The 23559-nt window shown below is 39.7% G+C and overlaps 1 protein-coding gene across 1 annotated transcript; it reads left to right on the top strand.

The window, feature by feature from the left end:
* Positions 1 to 4935: 4935 nt before the first annotated feature.
* Positions 4936 to 23496, top strand: ENO4 (enolase 4). The gene is made up of 14 exons (XM_033066132.2): positions 4936 to 5073; positions 6430 to 6558; positions 7741 to 7931; positions 8797 to 8936; positions 10564 to 10730; positions 10937 to 11068; positions 12410 to 12475; positions 13387 to 13434; positions 15243 to 15407; positions 16620 to 16745; positions 18964 to 19159; positions 20089 to 20156; positions 20698 to 20815; positions 22858 to 23496. The coding sequence occupies exons 1-14, from the start codon at positions 4936 to 4938 to the stop codon at positions 22932 to 22934; spliced, it is 1761 nt and encodes a 586-aa protein (XP_032922023.1). The 3' UTR covers positions 22935 to 23496.
* Positions 23497 to 23559: the final 63 nt, after the last annotated feature.

Raw genomic sequence — 23559 nt, 5'->3', positions numbered from 1 at the left:
TTTATAAAATAGCTTCTGCAAAATTCTTCATAGTGAGACCAATTAATGGAAAGTGTTTTAAAAAAGGTACTTTAATGCTCACAACCTTTGAAAAGGTCTGAAGTAATTATTTCCAGGAAGGTCTCTTCTTTCGACAAACAGGTAGAAAAGAGTAATTCCATTGTAACAAATTTTATGTCTGCCATTTTCTATCTCTGTTTACCTCTAAACTTGATTGCACATTTGTATAAATTGTATTACGTACTATAAATGTATTATGGCCACATTGCCGTATCCTCTTTGAAATTAAGTCAACACCTTATATGCAGTAACTGATATATTAGCACACATTTTAATGTAAAGAAAAATACTGAACATGAATTTCACAAAGCCTGATAACATTCAGACTCTGCATATATTTGTATGTTGACAATTCAGAGTAGCATATTGACAATGCAGACAAAAATCCCTGTAATCCATCACATCAGGGTCCTTGAACTACATAGGATTTATTAATGCCCTGAAGTTCACAACAGGTACCTCAAAATGCACACACATGAAGAAATCCTGTAGCAAACCCTTGATATCCAAGACTAAACCTAGCATTCATCAATAACCTGTGCATTACATTAAAAACCTACACTACAAAACCCATCTATATCCCACAAACTTTCTGTAAAGTCAAAACTGGGCTCAAAAGCTTGACTTTAAATACTGTGTGTTCCAAATCACCTTTGGAGTTAGAATGATAAATCAGAGCCTGTGAGCTCTCACCCTGCAGTTCAGCAGGCTCCTTTGGACAAGGCCAGGCTCACCCTGGCACAGCAGGAGATGCACAGACCCACAGGAAGGATCCTCAAAGTTTAGGAAGAAATTAGTACTAAAGCCCACTCAGCTTGAAGTAACCATTGGAGCGGAGAATGATTACTCAAGGCAAATGAACTCTCATATGAGTACTTGGGAAATTAAAATAATAGTGCTGGGGGAGCTGGGGGAAGTCTTAAATAATTATTAGAAATTTCCAAAGATGGGGTATATATATTACTTCAGCTCTTGCAAGTTGTATCTAGACTAAAAGTCTAATCTGTTGTGTTCAGCCATGTTCAAGGACAGAATCTTTTGTTTAATCTTATACATGAAGTTACATTTAGCTTTGATACTGGAGTTTTTTCTTTAGAGGATATAGAATATTAAGAATTAAAAGAAACCTTACAGAAACATTTTAAGTATGAAAAGGAAAATCATTAAAAAGCCTTCTTAAAAAAAATTAAAATGCCTTAAAAGTAGTAATATATCTGTGGAAGAGAATTTGTATCACCAAGCTAAAAAGACAATCCTGATTTTATTGGAAATGTCATGCAGTTTTTATGTACTGAGAGCTGACTTCAAAGAAGCCCTTGCCAGTGGAATGAGCACACATTACTCCTCTGTGAAACCCTACAAGAATACAGATGGCAGCGAGACCATGATCTTAATTGATTTAAGGGTAAAGTTTATATCTTTAAAGAAGCATTTTAGAACAGCAAAACGCAAATCCTTCATACAACCCTTAAGCATGCAGTATTATACTTGGGTTTAGAGCATGCCTGATTAGCACCACATATTTGTACCCAAAGGAGATGCACGTGAAACAGGGAATGCACACAACACAGTATCATAAATGAGGAAAAACTGATTGTAATTTGTTTCCTGGCACAAGAGTTATAATAAAGGCCTGAGGTGAGAAAAAACTCTGTACAGTTGCTCTCAAAAGAAATACAACCCATTTCGCTCTGAAACCAAAATAAGAGGCAACCTAGATTTGAGGCAAAATCTGTTGAGAAGACATCAAAATATGATGTCACGCCTAGGAATGTCATGATTGCAGTTATACAGATGGGGTTTTAATGTGTGTGTTGATACAAGTGAAGTAACTTCACTGTTTAAAAACAAAACAAAACAAAACAAGAACTCCTACAGCATGTTGTTTGCAGTCAGTAATTTTTCAAAGGCCAGAGTTACACCAATCACAGGCTTTTCCTCACTGGGTTTGTTCCTTGGCTCTTGCTACATATACTTTGATTAGAGAGTTTTTAATTACACTTTAGCCTGTTAGCACCATGGGGCCAATAAAACTAAGAGAAATAGAACTAAATTCTTTTCATTCAACACAACTGGTAACTAAACACCAATTAATTACACCCACACAAGCCTAATGAAGATAATGGGGTTGCAGAGAGTTCACGGATGGTATGAAGTGGCTTGTGCTATCCTAACCTTAATCAGTTAACTACTTTGTAATAGGGAGGATCATAGGATAAGCCACCCTCTTTCTACATGCTTACAATTACTATTACTGTTAATGGAAATTACATGGCCTTACAGATAATTCATGTAACATTCACTTGATCAGGAAACAAAAATGATAAATACTTCAGGGGACCCCCTACTTGTATTTCCAAGAGTTTATTGAAAACAAGAGTGCAGGGTTATTAAATGAGTATCATTCTGCTTCATCTCATTGCTTTACTTCAGACAAACCTAACAGATTTCTTCTTTTCCAGGGAGGGAGCATCCACAGTATCTCTCGGAAAGCTGTGCCAATACCTCACCAGCCTCACAGCAAAGAATTTCTTCCTAATATTTAATCTGTATCTGTCAGTGTAAGGCCACTGCCCTTTCTTCTATTGCTACATACCCTTGTAAAAAGTCTCCATCATTCTTGTAGGTACTGGCAGGGCTCTAAATTTCCTCTGGAGTCATCTCTTCTCTAGGCTAAACAATGCCAACACTCTCAGTCTGTCTCCACAGCAGAGATTTTCCAACCGTCTGAGGATCTCAGTCACTCTCCTCTGAACTCATTCTAACAGGCCCATGTCCTTATGCTGGGGCCCCCAGACACGGATGTAGTGCTGCAGGTGGTGTCTCAAACAATGGACTAGAGAGCACAATCACCTCCCTTGGCCTGCTGCTCACTCCTTCCCATGCAGCCCAGCCCATGGGCGGCTTTCTGGGCTGGCAGCACCAACTGTTGGCTCACGCTGAGCTTCTCTTCCATCCACACCCCCACAACAAGAAGTGACGATCCAGGAAGTTTCCCCATGGGGAGTGGTGAGACACCAAGGGTTGCGTCAGAGGGAGGTCATAACACATTCTCAGTCCAGCCTGTGTTTGTGCTTGGGTTCGCCCCATTCCAGGTGCAGGACCCTGCACTTGCCTTTTGGAACTTCATGAGGTTGATATGGGTCCACTTCTCATGCATGTTCAGGTCCCTCTGGAGGATGTCCCTTCCCTCTAGCACACTGACTGGGTCAGCTCAGGGTCATTGGCAAACTTGCCGAGGGTGCCTCAGTCCCACTGTCAGTGTCACCCACAAAGTTGGGTAACAGCACCAGTCCCAGCACTGACCCCTGAGGACGCCTCTTGTCACTGCTCTCCCTGCCATTGACCACGAACCTTTCCGTGTGACCATCCAGCCAATTCCTTATCTACCAAGTGGTCCATCCATCAAATCCATCCCTCCAGTTTAGAGAAAAGGATGTCATGCTGGCAGTGTCAGATGCTTTGCACAGGTACAGGCAGATGACATCAGTTACCAACTGATGAAATCAGGTACCAACACTGTTACCCCTTTGCTCACTCAGTCCTTGACTTTTCCTTTTATGACTTGGGTGGTGTAGCTGCAGCACTCGCCAGTGAATAGAGGCACAACAGTCATTGAGTTTATCAGCCTTCCTCATAATCCTAGGCAATCAGTTCTCCCACTTCCTTCCAGAGAAGTCTGACATTTTCCCTAGTAGTCGCTCTCTTATCTCCAGCACGTTCCTTCATGATTTTGTTCAGAGCCTGTGAAAGGGCAGAAGGTGGGAAACTGATACAGAGGCACTTAAACATACCAGAAGGCACAGCTGCACATCGGGTGGTATCACCCAGCGCATGATCATGCTCAGTGACCAGCACATCAGCACCTTGTACCTCCAGAAGCCTGCTCTTCCAGGAACATTTCATTAAACTGGAGCTTTCTGGGGCAAGCCTCTGCATGTGACAAATTACCTGGCAGTATTTGACCACTGCCACCCACGTCTCTGACTGCAAAAGCCCCTCCTGAAGCAGTTATGTGCCAAAGGAGCAGCCACCACCACAACTCCTCCCGAAGTAAAAAATCTAATGAGGCATTGCTACCCACTCTCCTCAAGAACAGGGAGTGTCAGTTTAGAAACTTTTTCAGAGAAAACAGCTTTTTAAAAAGAGAGTTTAAATCTCTGGAGACTTACCATAGTGTTTCTAAAGGACATGAAAAGAAAACGATTCCTTAGGGATTTTTCTTCATTATCACCCCACCTGGAGAAGTGAGCACACAATGAGCAAAGGTCCCCACATATTGATTTTAAAGCTGGGGAAGTGTGCTGCTAACAGCTTTTAAGTATCTCCATTTTCAGTTACTTCTACAAAATTACCAGCGAACAGTGGAAGAAAGTGAAAGTTTTTGTAGGAAATTGAGGACTAAAAATGACCATTTAGGTCGAGACATGTTTCTTTTCATTGAAAGTGGAGGGCTTTCAAACGTACGAGTTACTGCGGGCGTTTTGCTGCAGACACTTCCCAAACACCCAGCCTGCCCCTCTTTCAGCACCATAATCTTACAGAGTTTTGCTGCTGGGAAATTTTTAAAAGAGAGGAGGAGACTTGGAAGGGCATGGCCGCGCTCTGAGGGCAGTGCGAGCACGGCGCGGCACGGAGGAACCGAACCGGGCCGCACCGAGCCACGGCTGCTCCCAACCGGGGCGTTCTGAGGGAGCAGAGCCCCGGGACTGCGGGGCAGAACCGGGACCGCGGGGCAGAACCCGGGGACGTGGGGCAGAACCCGGGAACGTGGGGCAGAGCGCCCTGAGGTGCCGCAGTCCCGCCCCGGGGCCGGCGGCCAGCGGGGGAAGAGGCGGGCGCTCCGCGGCTGCGTTGCCCGGCAGCGGCCCCGCGATGGAGGCGGGCGAGCAGCTGGGGCGGCTGCGGCGGGAGGCGGCTGAGTATTACCGAGGGCTCCGTGTGCCCGAGCGGTTGGAGCAGGCGCTGAACGAGCTGTTCCTGCAGCGCCCCGAGGATCTCTACGGGGAGCTGGTAGCGCGGGGCGGGCGTGCAGCCGGGCGGGCCGGAGGGGCCGTGAGGGCATCCGTGTCAATGGCAGCCCTTGCCCTCAGCGGGGATGGCACCCGTGTCTCCGCCAGCCCTTGCCCTCAGCGGGGATGGCACCCGTGTCTCTGCCAGCCCTTGCCCTCAGCGGGGATGGCACTCGTGTCTCTGCCAGCCCTTGCCCTCAGCGGGGATGGCACCCGTGTCTCCGCCAGCCCTTGCCCTCAGCGGGGATGGCACCTCTGTCTCTGCCAGCCCTTGCCCTCAGCGGGGATGGCACCCGTGTCTCCGCCAGCCCTTGCCCTCAGCGGGGATGGCACTCGTGTCTCCGCCAGCCCTTGCCCTCAGCGGGGATGGCACCCGTGTCTCTGCCAGCCCTTGCCCTCAGCGGGGATGGCGTCTCTGTGGTGATGGCTCCGTGGTTTGCCCCTGGTCCGGGCAAGGATTGCGATGGTTCTGTGTTTGTGGCCGGTGGCACTGGATGCTACGCCAAGTACATGTCCTCAGCGGCCGGGATTCTTGTCCTTTGCTGTGTCTCGACACAAAAACAAAGTAATCCACAGATGGAGAGCTGTTTGTCCCTAACAAAACTGCTGCTCAGCAGTGGTGACTCCCGGCCCAGTGGCGACGAGAGACTGGTGGTCACACTGCAGCTGCTCATGAGAGGCAGATGGGCCCCAGTGGAATGGCCAAGAATCAGGCCGATTTAATCTGTTCCCACTTGGCAAAATATTGTTGACAACAATGAAACCTCAACTAGTGGCAATACTGCCGATACTAGAATAGTGAGCAGCTCTCAAAAAAAAAAAGATTTCTGGTATGATCTTTGATGGCAGAGTGGCTGTGGAATTGAAATATTTCATTCCATCTTAAACTGTTTCCCATCATCAGTGGAATGGTAACACCTTTCCTTGCTTTGCTCAGTACTTGGCTTGCTTTTCTTTGTACCCGTAAGTGTTTCGTAGTTGGGTTTGGTGACTCTCTGATACCAGATTAAATAATGAAACTAGTATATAGAATCCTCAGGTGAAAACATAATCCTTTTTCTAAACCAACACTGGTGTTCATGAACAAACAGAGACCCATACAAATTGAGTTATGATGATTCATCAGGCCCTTCAAAGACCATGTTGGAAGAAGAATGAGGACTCTGCCTACCAGAAGTCACGGTTTCCATCTTTCTCACAGGGCTCAAAGCTTGCTGGAACATATAAATCATAGAATGATAGAATATGATAGACCCGTAATGGCTTTGTTCAGTGGTGGATTTGATTGTAATCATGGAATAAAAGCCTCATTGCCTGGAAATTGACTTTTAATTGAGTTCTTTCTTTTTCTTTTAAGGCTAACTACTTTTCTAAATTTTCAAAAGCTCCAGTAATATGCAAATTAGTTGGAAGAAAACTTTTTAATGGAGTTGGTCAGCCAACATTAGAAGTGGAAATATACTGTACAGTTAAAAACTATGAGAAGGTATGAGCTCCTTGTTGTTTTATTTCTTCTACTAGGACAATATCTGTACTATTCTCACATCCCAAGGAACCTTTTCTTTTCCATCTTTATGACAAGATATAAATTCCTGTGACTCAACAGTTGAGTGTTGTAACTTGGAAAAAAAGGTATAGTGAAAAGTTAGACAGTGGCAGCAGCTATGAAAACTTTATTTTCCAGGATTTAGACAATATTTTGTCAGTAGGATCTGATAGTGTATCTTTGTATATTATTTTTTTTCTGTCTTAATGATCATGTAAGTTTTCCTTACACCCCATAGTAACCTTATACATTCACTTTCATTTCACCTTTTTCTTTAATTTTCAGACCTTTTTGTGTAACACTTTCAGAAATGTACAGTACAGGTGAAAAACAGTATACATAGAACCACTCCTTTTACACTGAGCTAATTAATAGGTTCATGTGGGTGACAGTGGAGTCAGACATACCCATTTAGCACCTGCAATGCAGAATTGTTGGCTCATCTCTTCCCCAACCTTAAATATTCAAGTTACATCTTTGCAGCTCTAGCTGTTGTGGAGTAATTATTTCTACTTTCCCTCAGTTAAATTCTGGTTCTGGAATTACATGTAACCTCATAGATATTCACAGGATGCAAAGTTAATATTGTTAGTTCAGGCAACTGTGGGAAATTTGTAAATTATGTCTTCCTTAAGTGAATTTTCTCAATATAATTTGTTTTTCATCAGTACAGAAAGATGCATTTGAATTACCTAAGTAAGACAAAAATAAGTGATCATGAGGGATGGCGTTAAGCAGGAATGCTGATGAATTGTGGTACAACAGGTTCAATAAAAGGTGTCCTAATGACTGTATGGTCCTTAAAATAACTGCATTCTATTCTGATAGCATAATATATGTATAAGGCAGATCTGTCACAGGGGTTTTGCCTATGTAGTTAAAATTTTAGGTCAAAAAAAACTTGAATAATGTCTGCAATTACCAAAGTATAAGAGCCTAAAAAGAAGGTGCTGGATAAGAAAAGACAAGTGGAGCAAATAGATTTGGAGATATGTACTTGTAGAGTTGCTAAAGGACATACTTCTTAGTCTTTCAAATGATACTTCCAAGTTAGAAATTAAATAGTGTTTTAAACCTTTTACATTGTTTTGGTTTTGGTTTGTTTGTTTGTTTGTTTTGCAGAGGATTTGTTCCACTGTAATGGCTACTCATTCTCAAATACCTGAAAATGCTTTGCCTGAAACAATTGAAGCTGATGAGAAAGAAAGAAATGAGTGTGTTCATACTGCTGTGGAATGGGTCAATGAATCACTGAACACAATGTTAAGGCACTTGGATCCTACTGACCAGTGTCAAGCTGATAAGATGCTTGGGTAGGTCTTGCATATTATGAAAATTACTGCATTTGATTATTTGAAATATTCACCATTAATTTATATTGAAATAAAAGACAGGTAGAATATTCAATGTTTTCTACTTTTTAAAATATATGTTTAGGATATAATGTCTGTCTTGGACCCATTTCATTACATTATTGCCTGCTTTTCATAATTATGATATAAAAAGCATGCTGGTTTGGTCTGCAGCACTGAACACAGGCTGTAGCAAACAGACCTTCCACATGAGCTGAATTTGGAAAAACCTTGATAAAGGCAATAAGGACTCAGTTGGAAAGTGAGTCTAAATAAGATTTTAATGCATTGCTTACACTACTTTATATATCTCATATACTCAGTTTGCCTGAATTGGCTTTCTGTGACCCATGGATGAAGATTTCACTTCATGCATGTAATTGAAATTCAGCCACCTCTGAGTTTGCAGCCACACAATAACCAGTGTACAACTCACCTACTGTCTTAACCTAGGCCAGGCTGATGGATGTCATGAAGTTACGACAGGATCTGTTACTACCCATGCAAAGGAAATAAATCCTTCATGCTCCAACTGTCTGCTCAGAGCTGACTTTCAAACCAGACTGATTTACAAAGCATGTTCTAAGGTTTTTGACAGTTGTTTGTGGTCCTTTTTGTTTAATCAGTGCTGCAGATGACTACCAAAAAAGAATGTTGTGATAAATTTAGGGGCTTCTACAGCTTCACACAGGGAATCTATGGCAGAAGCTCCAATACAAGCACTTAATCTACGTCCTAGCATGTTCTTTAGCCTGCATCACATCTGTTTGCTTGCCGCATGTCTAGCAGTATTTTGACCTGGTAATTTTTATGCCTCTTCCCTCAGTGAATACTTTGCAAACAAGGTAGAAGAAAAAAAGGAAATTGAAAGGCAAGAAAAAGAAAGACAGGAAGAAGAAGCAGCAAAAGCCACTCCTTCGGTCCGTTCGGGCTCAACACCTAAGCAAAAAAAGGGAGGAAAACCAGGTTTTACTTTATTTAATTTTAATTTTTTCTGCAATGCAGATATTGATAAAGGTCCTAAAAGACACCCTGTCTCATGTTCAGAGGGTTTGGTTACTCTCTCCTGACCTTTTTGATCAGAGCAGTTGGTGCAGCAAAATGAGGGAGGGGAAAATACAGTTTCCTCATCATTCACATGCATTGGTTGAACAGAGTTTCTGCCTTTGTTTTACAGTTGGTTTAGACAGGAGGTTATTATTCTTCAGAGTGAGGAATAAGAATGGAGGAGGATGCAAATGAAGATTAAAATGAAAATCATGAGGAAAGAAAAGGAAATCACAGAACTGAGTGGTAAAAAAGAAATAGAATTAAGATAGAAGCTGCAAACAATTGAACAAGGAAGGAAAGTTTCCTCCTAACACTGAGAAAAGGAGGAAATACAGAGAAAAGCAAAAAAGAAAGAAGAGGGTGAGACAGGAGTGAAGGGTAGTATAGAGTAAAAGAAAGTAAGCTAACATCCTACTAGAGGAAAAAATATGAGACTAGAAAAACAAGGTAAGACTATATGGACAAAACCAAACAACCCAAAGGAAAAAACCACCCTATGTTATCTCCATGTATAGATTAAACTCAGGCAAAAAAGGATTGTTGTCATTTGTTGGAAGGGCAGAGAATGTTGGCAAATTACTGTTTCTTATCAGTTTATTTGTAACTATCATATCCTATCAGTAACAAACCTCCCACTTTGTATGTTGGATGTGTGCACAGTAAATTCACCTTTGATCTAAATTTAACTTCTGCAGTTGTCAGGTCCATCCAGATATCATTGTGGTGTATTGGATACTTGAGTCAAGCTTCTGCTGATACATCTATTATGTGTTTTCACTAATTGTGACATTGACTGTAATATTATTGTTAGACTCAGTGCCTGACTGTTTGGAGCCAATATCAAACAGTCCCAAATGCAGTGGTTCTTGGCAATCAGATTACTTATTGCAGCTTCAGCAGGTGTTCCCTGTAAGTGTTCATGTAAGTGCTATAGGCAATAAATATGGTAGTGGGAACTGCTTGGTTTAAAGCATTTTGGAAAAAGTTATTGTATCTGAAAGGGTAATAAATTCCTATGAAAATTTAATGTGTAATATTTAAAAGACCTGTTTTCTCTTTGGGAATTCCAATTGTAATAGGCCTGATTTTTTTTTCACAGTCATTATTAGAAGAAATCAAGTATTTGTACTCCCAATCAGGTTATAATGTAATCTTCTAATTTTTTATGCAAAATCTGAGCATTTAAGGAGCACAATAAAGAAGACTGAAAACACGCTTTTGAAAGAAGCCTGAAAAATTATGTAATGTTATTGGAGTCAAACACAGATAAATAAAAATGCATATTTCAATATGTATGGCTGAAAGATCTCCAAAAGAAACAAACTTGAAATGCATGTGAAACCAGAGTGAGGACAGATACTCTGCTTACTTTAAGGTCATTCCATATAAAGCTGACAAAATTAAGTTTTTCAAAAATAAATTATGTTTTTTTAGTATGCTGAGTGCACATTGAAATGACAATACCATATTTACTCACATAACTGATCCACAAGCATATATTTAGAACCAAGAAAATATTTAGCTACTCCTCTCTGTGTTGTAGCAAAGTCTTCAGTGGAAGTGACTCCCAGCCCACCTGCAGAGCCTGCTGAATCAGCACTGCGTGGCAGCTTGGCCATTGGGGGAACATCACTTGCTGTAGCAAAGGCTGGGGCCACCATTAGCCATGTCCCATTGTACTTATATACTGCACTGCTGAAACACCATCAGGTACTGTGGCTTCTGTAATTTTACTTTGTTCCAGTTATCATAATTATTGCAGCCTGTTATTAAATTTGCCTCATAGAATGCACCCTTAACAGCATTGCCTGTGTTTTCAGTTTTTGCAGTTTTTGAGTCCTGTACCATAACTACAGTATATAAGAAATTATTCTGATTTTTACATTTTTATTTTCACCTGGCACTCCCAATTACAGGAGTCACCTAAAGAAATGACTCTGCCACTCCCAATGGTTACTCTGTTGAACTGTGAAAAAAATTCACCTACAAAACTGAAATTAGTCAAAGAAGTTATGGTTATACCACCAGTTGAGTTGTCACTCAAACAGGTACTGTTTCCTTTTTTAATAAATGTAATAGACATCATACTAACTACATATATACATAACTATATAGGTCTTTTCAATATAGTCCTTACAAACTATATTTTTCATTCTTTGTTATCTTACAAGGCCAAAGTTTTAACAGATGTTAGAGCAGAATTCTAACACTAATATCATTAAGTAAAAAATTGATTTAAAAGAGGAACCATGAAGGTTTAAGTTTAAAATGTATGTTTGTATAGAGGAAAAAATTAGTGCATTAAAGAAGATGTCAAGGAATTGTGTTACACAATAGATTTTGCATTAGTAGATTATAAATATTACCAGTTGTTTGATATAGCATACAAACAACAAAGCCCATAACAAATTCACTGGAAAGCATAACATATTTGGGAAGAAGTTGCTTTGAAATGAGATTGTGACACTAGAAGGGAATACAAAGAGCAAGAAGGATGGGTGAGACAGATGGGATCACCCCTCTCTCTTTTTGTTTAGCCATGTGTTGCATTAAAGAATGGATCTGCACAAGATGCCTCCATTAGGGCTGTGATTTCTACTTTGTGTGCTGGTGACCTGAACAAATAGCTGAGCTCGATTCTCTTTCTTTTTGCTTTTCCCTTAACTTTTCTGGGTTGTCCCCCAGAGCTGTTAACAAGGTCGCTAGTTCTGCCCCATTCAAAGCCAGGATGCCTCCCAGTAGTGCCCATGGGAGAGCAGGAAGGGGTTTGCTGCCTGCAGAGCACGAAGCTGTTTGTCCTGTGTTGTTCCCAGCTGTGACTGACTTCTGCCCCCTTCAGTATTCCTTCAGATTTGAGAAAATCTGAAATGTCCTTTACCAAATTTGCACTCGACATTCACTAGTATTAAAAGCAATGAATTATTTTAATTGGAGCGTTCCCTAATGTTTAAAATCAAGACAGTATTTTTTTTCCCCCCTGCTTCTTGGAAGTATTCTGAAGGTAAATGCACTCAGTCATGTCAGAGTTTAGGAAATCTTAGGCGGAGTCACAACTGGGAACAGGTATTACCACCTTCCCACCTCTCAGATATACATGCAGACACAGATATTTCTTACTTGTTAGATATCTGAACAGCTACTTTTGGAGAGGAGACTGCTTTCCTTGACATCCCATAATCAAATATTCCTGCTCATTCCACTGCTACTAACCCTTTATGGTTGGACATTTGGCTGCATTTTGTGGATGGATAGATTGTGTTAAGGAGTCTCTAATGGTTTGGGCATTTTTGAAGACTTTATATTAAAATTTTCATTTAGAATAAGTGTTGTCTCTCTTCTGATTTAAGCTGCTAAAATGAATTTCTTTTGAAGACTACTGTTGTTTACAGGGGATAAAAAGAGTTCTGGATATTCAGAAAGAAATAATAAGACTGTTGGAGTCTTCAGGCAAAAAGGTACAATAAAAATGTGTTCTTACAGTGAGATGTACTTCATTTGATATTTTTATGACCATTGTCCTTTTAAAGATTCCACATGGCACACTTAGCCTGTTAAAGGCATGTGACACAGAACAGAGGATGTGTTTTCTGCCAGATGAATAAAACATTGGCCATTTGGTGAAACTAAATTAGAAAATTTAGAACAAAATGTTGTTCCAAGCATAAGACTTCCTGTTTACCTGAAGAAATATACTGGGAGTGAATGGTATCAGAGGGAATACACAATACATATTCTGACCTTGCTACACCTCTCACACACAACATATTTTATTCCAGGTGCTTCTACTGTAGCAGTAAATCAGTCCTGGGGTGTGCACGTGCTTTTTGGAAAGCAGTGGTGTTGTGTTTCTTCCAGTACAGAGTCTAGATTCTCATTTCTGAGATCCCCTGTATTTTTGATGGGCTGGGTGAGAATGTCTTGAAAAACAAATGATGGTTGGACAAACGTCCATATAGAAATAAACATTTTAAATTAGTAACCACCACAAAATAAAACTATTAAATAAACTGTTTGCTAATTGAAATATTTACAACCTCTACTGACCAAAATTCAGTCAATCTTTTCCCTTCCCTTTCCCTTCCCTTTCCCTTTCCCTTTCCTTTCCCTTTCCCTTTCCTTTCCCTTTCCCTTTCCTTTCCCTTTCCCTTTCCTTTCCCTTTCCCTTTCCCTTTCCTTTCCCTTTCCTTTCCCTTTCCCTTTCCTTTCCCTTTCCTTTCCTTTCCTTTCCCTTTCCCTTCCCTTTTCCTTTCCTTTCCTTTCCCTTTCCTTTCCCTTTCCTTTCATTTTTTCTTTTCTTTCTTTTCTCTTTTCTGTCATCTTTGTATTTTTCCATGGAATTGATTTCTATTTTCTTTCACTCCAACAGCCTGGTTCACGAGGAGAGAGTAGGAGAGGAAGAGCACTAAAAGGTCCGGTAAGAAAAGAGATTTTAACTCTAAGCCTTCAACAAGGTATTAACAACAGCAGGGGACTTAAAATGTTCTTAAGAAAGGAAGCATTAATCTACACTGCCATTTTGGAAAGGTCAAGGCAAGACTTAAATATTCCAAATGCTTATATTTTACATAATAATTTAGATTATTCTGACTATACCTTCCCTTCCTGGGGGACAGTAGAGGAAATAGGGGGAAATTTCTAGGATCTGGTAATTTTTCTCATATAGAAATCCTGGTAATTTATCCAAATGAGCATTTTGCAAGCCTGTAGCACCAGCAGAGAACTTTTGATCATGTAGACCATAAAAGTGTTACCTGTAAGACATGTGGATTGTGCTGTTTCCTAACCCTGGGAGCATAACTCCCCTCTTTATCCTGCTGCATTCAGCCCAGGTCCAGTCAGAGGTTACAGATAATGGCAGACACAAACCAGCAGCTAAAGGGCAGCACTCACAATACTGCACAGGACATTATTTTATATGGCTCAAATCATCTTTTTTATCCCTTCAAAACCAGTAGTTTCCAAATAGTGGGATGGAAATGCCATGCAGGTTTTGCTCTTCATTCTGAGGTGATTTAAATATTATCAGGTGAGAATTGTTACTCTTGTGAAGTATAAAAAAGGATGAACAAAAACTTTCCTATTTTATTGTTGCTTAAACAGTAAGAAACTCATCATCATTAAGATGCTGGCCAATGGTTTCCTGATGGGAAGTTTCCATATTAGTGCCACAATGTGTATTGCAATCATAAGGTAGAATATTTCTGTAAGAGATACATAAGGAAACAATGCATTAGATTCTCTAAAAAAAAATCCATTTATTTCAGCAGGAGAAAACTAAAGGAGACAGTAGTGAAACTGAATTTAGAATTGATAAAAGCATCCTGTTAGCTTGAACTTTTTTGTGAGGGGAAAAAAGGGAGAAATTACAAAGTAGGCAGTGAAGAGAACTTGTTTAGGTTAAGGAAGTAAAAACTAGACAAAGAAAAATGTTTTTATACAGATAAACAGTGTTTTAATAGAAAGTAACAAGGCATAGCATATTAACATCTTGAAAAACACATGAAACTGCAGATTTAACCTCTATCTGAAGTGCAGGAAGACTGCAGCATTTTTTGCTGTCTATTGCTGCATCTTTATAATCCAAAATTCCCAGACTTTACCGTTAAAAATCAGTGTTTGGAAAACCTACAGAAAAACTGACAACAGAAGGAAATACATGAAATATTTGCTCAATACAACTCTCCTTGTGGCTGATGTCCAGCAACACTGTCCCTGAAGCAGCTGGGCTGGAGGTATTTCCCCTCTGTGAAATTTGTTCCTTCCAGAAGTCTTGGATGATTCTTGAGGTTTCTTGAACTCTCCCCAGAGTCAATATCAATGTTATAGTTGAGGATTAATGAGTGAAAGCTGTTTAAAAGTGGAGGATATGTTTTTGTGCCAAAGGGTTGGTCCAAAGCACCAGAGCAGTTATGGCAATCCAGTGGTTGTTAGGAGTGTCTTTAAAATAATTTTTTAAATGCTGAGATCTGCATAACTACACATATTTCCAAGGACTATTGCTCTCTACTCATTAACACTTGATAATCCCTCTTTCCTACAGAATTGTCCTTAAAGCTGCCAACGAGATTTCTGAGAACAAATGTATAATTTGATCGCTAAATGCAGACTGAAATGACAATGAAAAAAGCTCATTTATGTTTTATGTTTTATTATACATAAAATTATATTTATGTATAATATATATGTGTGTAAATAAAGTGATTATTTTTGTTTTGCTTTCAGCCACCAACCTTAAAAATATCACACTTAGGCTGCCTGACAATAGGATATGATAGTCTAGAACAACTGCTACTCCAAATGCAAATAGCTTGCCACAATATAGGTCTGCAGCTAGGAAAAGACATGTACTTAGCAATAAATTGTGCTGCTCATGAATTAATGGATCATGTAAGTTACTTCTCAATTTTGATTTTCTTGGGGTTTAAAATAAATGTAGCTGTTTGTTAACGTTATTTATTATTATGTTGCAAATTCACCTACAAGCTCCTAACTCCATTTTTTAAGGTAGTGATCAAGCAAACAGAAAGAATTATCTCTGCATTTATAAATTCCGGCTGAATCTACTTGTTTTTTCTGTTATATTAAGCTACTTCTCTTGTTTTCTTCAAACTATCGTAACATTTGCATGTATTTTTACTATGGTATGTTTGTATACACATTCCTGCCCATCTCATTATGCATCAACATTAATTTTTTCATTTCAGGTTTTTAATGTTTTTATTTGACAAAATCTGTTTATCTCTTGACAAAGTCTTACAGTTCTTGCCCCTTATTCCAAGATAAATCAGATTTTTCTCTAAGCAGAGAAAGAAACTTCCATTTAGTACCTCATGAGCTTTTGTGTGTTTGGGTATTCTGTAGTGCCAAAGCTTCCATTACCAATATCTTTTGTGAAAGCAGTTTCTCTCCTGGCTGTAATATCTGTGTCCTATACCAGAATGTGCAATCTTAACCATTGAATTACCAGTAATCCTGTAACTTTCTGCTGTTGAAGTATTAAAGGCACTGAAGCAGTGGATATCCTGGCACAGTTTCACAGTGTGCCCTTAAAATTCCTCCCAGGCTGCAGTTTGTGCTTCCCAGAATGATGAGACCGGTTTTAAAGGAGTCTTTTATTTTATTTTATTTTATTTTATTTTTAAATGGGAAAGAGGCAGGGAAAGGCAGTATCTTGATTTTGAGCACTGACAGTGCACTCCTTGCCCCAGCAATATTTTCTTTATGAAAACCAGGGGGAAATCACCTTTTTTGGGGGGAAGAGAAAAATTATTTTTTTCTCAAAATAAAAATATAAAATATTGCTAACTTTATGCTATAACTGTGTCAAACTGGCAGCATTGCCTAGAAGATGCTGAAATCTCTTCCTTTGTCAGTGGTATTGTTCAGAGACTTTGGCATGAGCCCTCTGGAACCCACAGTGTCATTTTAGGCAGAGTTTTCTGTAACAATGTGCTGACAACTCCGACACAGAGTGAAGCAGATGAGTGAATTCCTCCTGACTGAAGCACACACAGCTCACTGCCTTAACAGAGATGTGAACACTCTGCTTTTCAGGGTCCTGCTTTCCTTATCTTTTATGCTTTTTACTTTGCTTTCTAGGAAAAAGGGAAATATGAAATACTCACTGGAGCATTCAAAAGTCCTGATGAAATGGTTGCCATGTATGTGGAAATGATTAACAATTTTCCTTTTATTATTGCATTAATAGATCCCTTAAGAAAAGAGGTAAGATAGCACAGTGCAGTCCTTTAAAAACTGATGGTACTGGTCAGTGGTATATCACTGACCTTTTCTCATTTTTACAAAACATGTAAAATACAAAGATTCTGATTTTCAAGTTTTTAAGCACAAAAATATCACTAGAAAATGCATCTAACGATTTCTTTGAATGCATTTTATTGGCAATATCCAAATGTTTCAATACTTTTGACATAATTTCTGATGGAAAATCCTGGCATGAACAGAATAGTCAGTATACACACCTTAAAGAATTACAAGAATTTGCTTTTTTATCTGATTCTACTTGCTACACCACTGTTATTTTGGTTACATTTTTCTCTTTATGTACACTACTCAAATTATAAGGTGAAATTGTAAAATTCAAGTGTATTACAAAAATTGATGTGTAATGCATTATATTATATTATGCCAGAGAAGCAAAAATTTGAACATTGTTGTATATTCAGCCAAAAAATCACCAGAATATATTATTGCTGCAGTTCTTTGTGATGGATATTTATAACCAAAGTCCTGTCACTGGCAGCATTGCTCAGCAGAATTTTTCAAGGGGGAGTAAGACACCCTGTATTTACCTCTGTGATCAAAGTTACAGGAGTTTAATGTGGCCAATCAACTGCAATAATAAAGCACAATAATATTAAGCATGTTTTCATGCTATAGATGGATAAAGGAGAGTGTATAACCTTAAATATTCACATTTATACATAAGGTTAAATTTCCATGTGTTAAAAAAAATAATAAAAACTTAATTGCTGCAGAACTTACAATTGCAAGCTGAAATTCTGCAGTTGCACAACTTAATAAAAATTTGCTCTTGGTGTCAAATTTCACTTTATCTTCTTCAAAATAAATACAGGGACTTCATTTTCATGAACAAAACACAAACACTGTGCTTGAAGGGAAAAGCAAAGTGATGTTGGCTCTGTGAATCTGCCCAGTGCTTGAATCAACAATTCTAAAACCAATGAACTGCAAAATCCTTTTGATTTTGTCCTTAGCTGGAACTTTAAAAGTTCTTATTTGGAATAACTGTGTTTAGTATTCCCTCACTCTGGTTAGCCTTGCCTCCCTATGCTGTTCCAGTCTGAATCTCTGAATTACCATGTTCCAAATCACCAGGTTATTCCCCACTCCTGCCAGGGCTGCAAACTTCCTTGAGAATTCTTATGAAGGAAAATATTTGCAAGATGAGAATCAGCAGGAGAATTACAGCAGCCAGTGAAGTGCAGTTGGGAATAGAGTACAGAGTTAAGGGAAAAGCCTTTCCTCCTCCTTCTCCTCCTCTTCCTCCCAAATCTCCAAGGTTTACCCATGCCACATCTTTGCCCCTGACAATAAGATCCTTGAGGATTAGTTCTGGTACCAATGCAATAATTCATTGCCAGACACCAGACCACTTTGGTGCTTAAATTTAAACATTGGTTCAAGTGTCAAAAAAACTTCATTTTCTCTTATGCACAGGTTTGAAATCCATACAGGAATGGCCCCTGATGTTGATTGCAAAATAGTTAAGTACAAAAAACTGATCCACAGACCAAGAATAACCACTGGCAGAATTGTGAAGTAGAGATGGTTTTTTAATGTGAGAATTTTGCATTCTGTGGACACAAAGCAAGCAAATTAATTAGTAAATTTCTTCTTTCAAATTCTTTACATATCCTTGTCCTTTATTTAGCCTGGACCATGTGCCATGTGGACAATGCATTAAAATAAAGAAACAAAGACCCTGAAAAATGGAGCTTTACTAAAAAAGAGAGCATTGTATTCTGCTGTTCCCTATGAGTCTATGTCTCCTGTTCATTATTTTATGTTCAAACTACTCTGACACTTGAAATATTAACACAAAAAATGAGTCCTTTGAATATAACAATAAACAGTTACTTTATGTTCCATCAAAATGAAGTAAATTTCAGGAGGAAAACAAAATAGCAGACCCCTACATTTAATTGAATTTAAATATTTTAACTATATTTTGTGCAAATAATGTTGATTCATTTCAGATTAAAATTTATGTTTTCTAGAAAAATCTTAAAACCCATGGAAAATCCAAGTGGTATGTTTTTCTTAGGCAGACAGATTTAAAATAAAGTATAAAATGTAATATGTTTATATGATTAAACCCAAATTATTATTCAATTTTAACCTCCTCAATTAGAGTTTCAATTTTTTAAACTCCAGTTGTTTGCTCAATTTGTTTTTGCAGGACAGAGAACAGTGGAGCAGCATCTGTTTTGCCCTTGGTTCCAAATGCTATGTGATTGCTGAGGATGCTGCCACACAAATTTCCAAACTCAAAACTGAACAGAACATAAACATAGCAAGGTGCAGTGGTATTGTCCTAAAATACATTAATGAAACCAAGGTGTCAGACCTCCTGGAACTGACTGGAATTCTGGATGGTGAGTAGAGGGGAGAAATGCTGAAACCAAACCCTCCAAGTCACACCTGCAAATATTTTGTGATTTTATTGAATTATTGACACTTTTGATTTAGAAAGCACTTGTCAAAAGAAACTGAAATTCAAGTTTTGATCCACAAATCCCTGTCAAGGGGCTTAAAACAGCAGTCAAGGCTTCAACTATTGTCAGTTTATACACTGTGAATGTTTTGGACGTGGGTGCCCTTTGACACTGCAGCTAAGTGTCATGCAGTTAGAGATCAGAATTAAAGAAAAAAACAAAAGAGATGTAAGCAATTCATCTCAATTTTGAATAATTTCAGCATTAATAACTTAAAAATTCAAGCATGTACAAACTGTTTAAAATTGCATTTCGATAGATTATTGACTGCATATTATTGAGCCTTTGTGGTAAGTACTGAGAACCTGTGCAGCTTCATATGTAAGATTTCTCTTTGTATCACATTTTCTTTATTCATTTTTATACCCAAGGAATAGATGGACAAATTTAATGTAGCTTAGTTTTTTTCTTGTTCCACAAAACCACCCAGAATCTCTGTATCAAATCGAGTAAATAGCAACTAAGAGATTTCATTCAGTCTGGATGGTAAGTTCTTTTTCAAAGAGAAGAAAAATCATTACTATAGTGAGGAACAGATTTAAAATAAATAGCACAACCTGATCAGACAGATCAGTGAGAGACAGAGACCAGGACAGGGTGTTAGATGTTCCCTTATCCATCTGAAAATAAAACAGAATGCTAATGTAGCAAACTAATAGAGTTTACATTTTTATCAGGTGGGGTGCACTCCTGTTTGTATTTAAGCTTGGATAGCCCAAGGGTAAAAAAAGAATGAGAAGTCCAAACAATTTCTGTGCCAAATATATAAAATACACTCCAGTGAAGGTGTTCCCTCCCGTTATATATAGGTCAAAGACATATTACCATATTAGGGAGTCCAGATGGAGAATCTTCAGATGAGAGCCTGGTGGATCTGGTAAGTATTGAAAGCTGTTCAATTGCAGAATTGCAAAAATACTGCTTTTAACATGTACTATTTTTTAAGGAGAAAGCCTTTTTGTGCTTGAGAAAGAAACAACATTTTACAAAATGGGCTTTTTCTAGAGGGTTGGTTTTTTTTTTTCCCCCCACAGAGAGTGGTTATTCTTTTGAGTTTAAAGAGAGCACACAGGAAATTTGCCAAAGCAGGGAGTATATTCAAAAGTGTGTATGATCCATTTGCTTGCATTAGTTTATAAAAAACCGTGAGTTACTTAAAACATTCCTGCGTAGTAACAACATTTTAGGCAAATATCCTTAACACTACTATATTTAATCTTTTGCAAATAAAATTCCGTTTCACACGCCAGCGAAAATTACTGTTTGCATCGGGCAGATCTTTCACGGAGAGGTTTTATTTCCCCGTTTTTCTCTGCGGAGAGATGCGGGTGTTAAAGTAAGCTTAGGATAGCATGTTGAATTGTTGGGAATGGCTTGGCTCGCCCCATGAGGAGTTTTACCACCCTGTCTCGTTGCAGGCTGTGGGCCTGGGTGCCAGGTTCCTCAAGCTGGGAGGTCTGTGCCGAGGAGAAAGGGTGGCCAAATACAACCGGCTGCTGGCTATAGAGGAGGAACTGGCCGCGAATGGAGCGCTGCGTACGAGCTTCTTTCTTACTTTGTTTTCAGCCTGCCATGAATACGGGCACAAAGATTGGAGGGAGAATGATTGAAACTGCACCCCAGGAGGGAAGCGGAATCAAAAGGCTATAAATAAGGGCTGACAAAAAAAAACCTAGGATAGCACTTGCCACAATGTACATTGTTGTCCTAATGGATTATCTGTTTACTGAATGTTAAAATAGACCCCTTCTCGAGGAGTAGCCTACATTAAGCTTTTTTTTTCCAGAATTAATTGGTTGGAGTCTTGAAGCCCACGGTGCAAAAGGAACAAAACAAAAAACCATGCATATAATGTGTCGAAAAGCTGCCAAAATGGAATTTTAGGCCAAATACCCCACCTCCCTCGAGGCTCGAAACATATATTGCTAACAAAACTTCATTTCACAGCCCTCTTTTGTATGTTGCATTTCCAGCAAAATGTGTTTGGAAAGCTGCAATTGCGTGGGTAAGTCTTAAATAAAACCCAAGAAAACCCCAAGTTGACGATGCACATTCAGCCTTAGCCACTTGTATGCATCTGCCTGCCTGTTTCAGGATCTGCATCTTCTTTTTATACTGTACCAAGGCACTGTTAAATGCTTAGCAGTTCATTAGAGCCACTTCTCACTTGCTCAGGTATCAATCAAGCCAGAATAAAGACATGCAGTCTGAAGGGGAGGCAGAGAGACAAGGAGAGGAAGAAAGGAAGGAAAGGGTTTGCAGGAATTGTATTATGTATTCCTAAGAAAAGGAAACACGAAGCAGAATTAAGTCATTTTACCCTCTTGTTTGTAATATTTTCCAGTGTTCCACACATAGGGTAGCAGCACTTGACATGCACACTATAGAAAAAAGATTTTAGTTGAAATTTTTTTTATTGAAAATATTTTGATCTTTTTGAAATCTCCCCTTGCGTATAAATAACTGCTGTAAAAAACAGAAACATAAAAATATTTTCTTTTTTGCTAATAGTTTCACAGACTGCACTTTTCAAAAATAAGACAGATAATTATAGATAATAAAATATGAATTTTAACTGCCTCAGCAGTATTAATATATTCCCTCCTCAAATAGCATAGTCTAAACAAAGGCTCTCGAGTCTGACAAATATTTAGACCCATATCTGATGAAATGAAACAGCAACAATCCCCAACACCGTTAATCATTTGGCAGAAATAAGATCCAGTACCTAAATCAACAGCAGGGCAACAGTGAGAGCAGGTCTGAGCTGCATACCAAGCTCCTCATTTGGCTGGGCTGGAGCTGGGAATACCCAGGAGAGCCAGTGCCCAGGGCACTCCATGGCCATGGCTGCAGCAGGTGACACTGCAGGTGACACCGCAGGTGACACTGGGCCATCAGGAGTCCCCCAGAGGGCCAGCACCGGGCTCAGGAGCATCCAGCCAGGCTGTGCCACTGCCTGGTCCCTGTCCTGTGGGCAGTTCAGGGCAGCCCTGGGGTGATTTTGGCCAGCACAGCTCCTCCGGGGCCAGCACAGCTCCTCCGGGGCCAGCACAGCTCCTCCGGGGCCAGCACAGCTCCTCCGGGGCCAGCACAGCTCCTCCTGGGCCATGTGTGACCTGCTCCACCGGGCTGGGGCAAAACAGGAGCTGCTGCTGGGGACAGGGGGGAGAAGGAGTCACAGAGCTGGGAAAAAACAGAGAATGCTGGTGGCAGTAACAGTGAACTGCTGGTGATGGGATCAACACTGGGACAGGGGCTTTTATGAGGTAGGGATTAGGCAGAGTCAGCTGATGGGAACTCTGGTAGGATCACCAGTGCAGGGGGAAAACGATAAGGCAGCAAGGTGAGATGATCAGTGAAGAAAGGAATGCAATAAATAGCCCAGCTCAGGCTGCTGAGCACCATGTAATCAGTAATCAGTGTTGCTTCCTTTCCAAGGAAGGACCAGACTTTTGAAGGTGTGCCAAGTCTTGCAAGCATCATGTGGCATTTTCAAAATGTCTGAGTGCACCAGAGAACGTTACAACAAAACCCATTGCACCAAACATGAGCTGCTTTTTTTCCTTCTATTTCAGGTGAAGCAAAACTTGAATTTGTTGCTTTTGCTGAAGAATCAGAGCCAGAAGAGCTTCCTACCCCAGAGCAGCATTAGTTGCCTCAGCTCTCAGCCAGCCCTACAGATTCACAGCCTGCCTGCTCAGCTCCCACAGAACAGCACTCTAACCTAGCCTAGCAACATTTAACTTTGGGATAAATTTCTAAGAACATTTTACTAAGGAACTCATGTTAACTATTCTTAAATCCATTTATTTTCAAGCAGTTCAGCCAAATATCTCTAAGAGATTTCAAATACTGGCTTCTGTTTTTCCAGGGACCGTTGCCTTCAGCTGAAAACAAATTAACTGAGCAGTGATTATAGTCTGAAAATACCACAAAATTCTGTGCTGCATTTCCAAATTGACAAAACAAATACTGCTGTGTTAAGTCCAAAACTAAATGTTTGTTTTGAGAAAATCAGAATCTCCTTCTATACAAAGAGCAAACAGTTGACAAACAGTAAAAAAAACCCAAACACAAACAGAACACCACATTTTACAAAAAACAAAGGCCTTGACTGTTATGCTGCTCCATCCCCCCACTCCCCCTCAATGCTGCTCTGAGATCCAGCCTGCAAAGAAGATTTTACTCCAGTTAGCCCTCAAGACAAGTGCATCAGTGCAAACCCCAAATGTTGGGCACAGAGCTGGCAGCAGTAGGAACCCTGCTCCAGTCAGCAG

The sequence above is a fragment of the Catharus ustulatus genome, chromosome 8 (genome assembly GCF_009819885.2).
Source record: "Catharus ustulatus isolate bCatUst1 chromosome 8, bCatUst1.pri.v2, whole genome shotgun sequence".
Classification (NCBI taxonomy): domain Eukaryota; kingdom Metazoa; phylum Chordata; class Aves; order Passeriformes; family Turdidae; genus Catharus; species Catharus ustulatus.
Note: the sequence above shows the minus strand (reverse complement) of the source record. Positions and strands in the feature narration are given on the sequence as shown.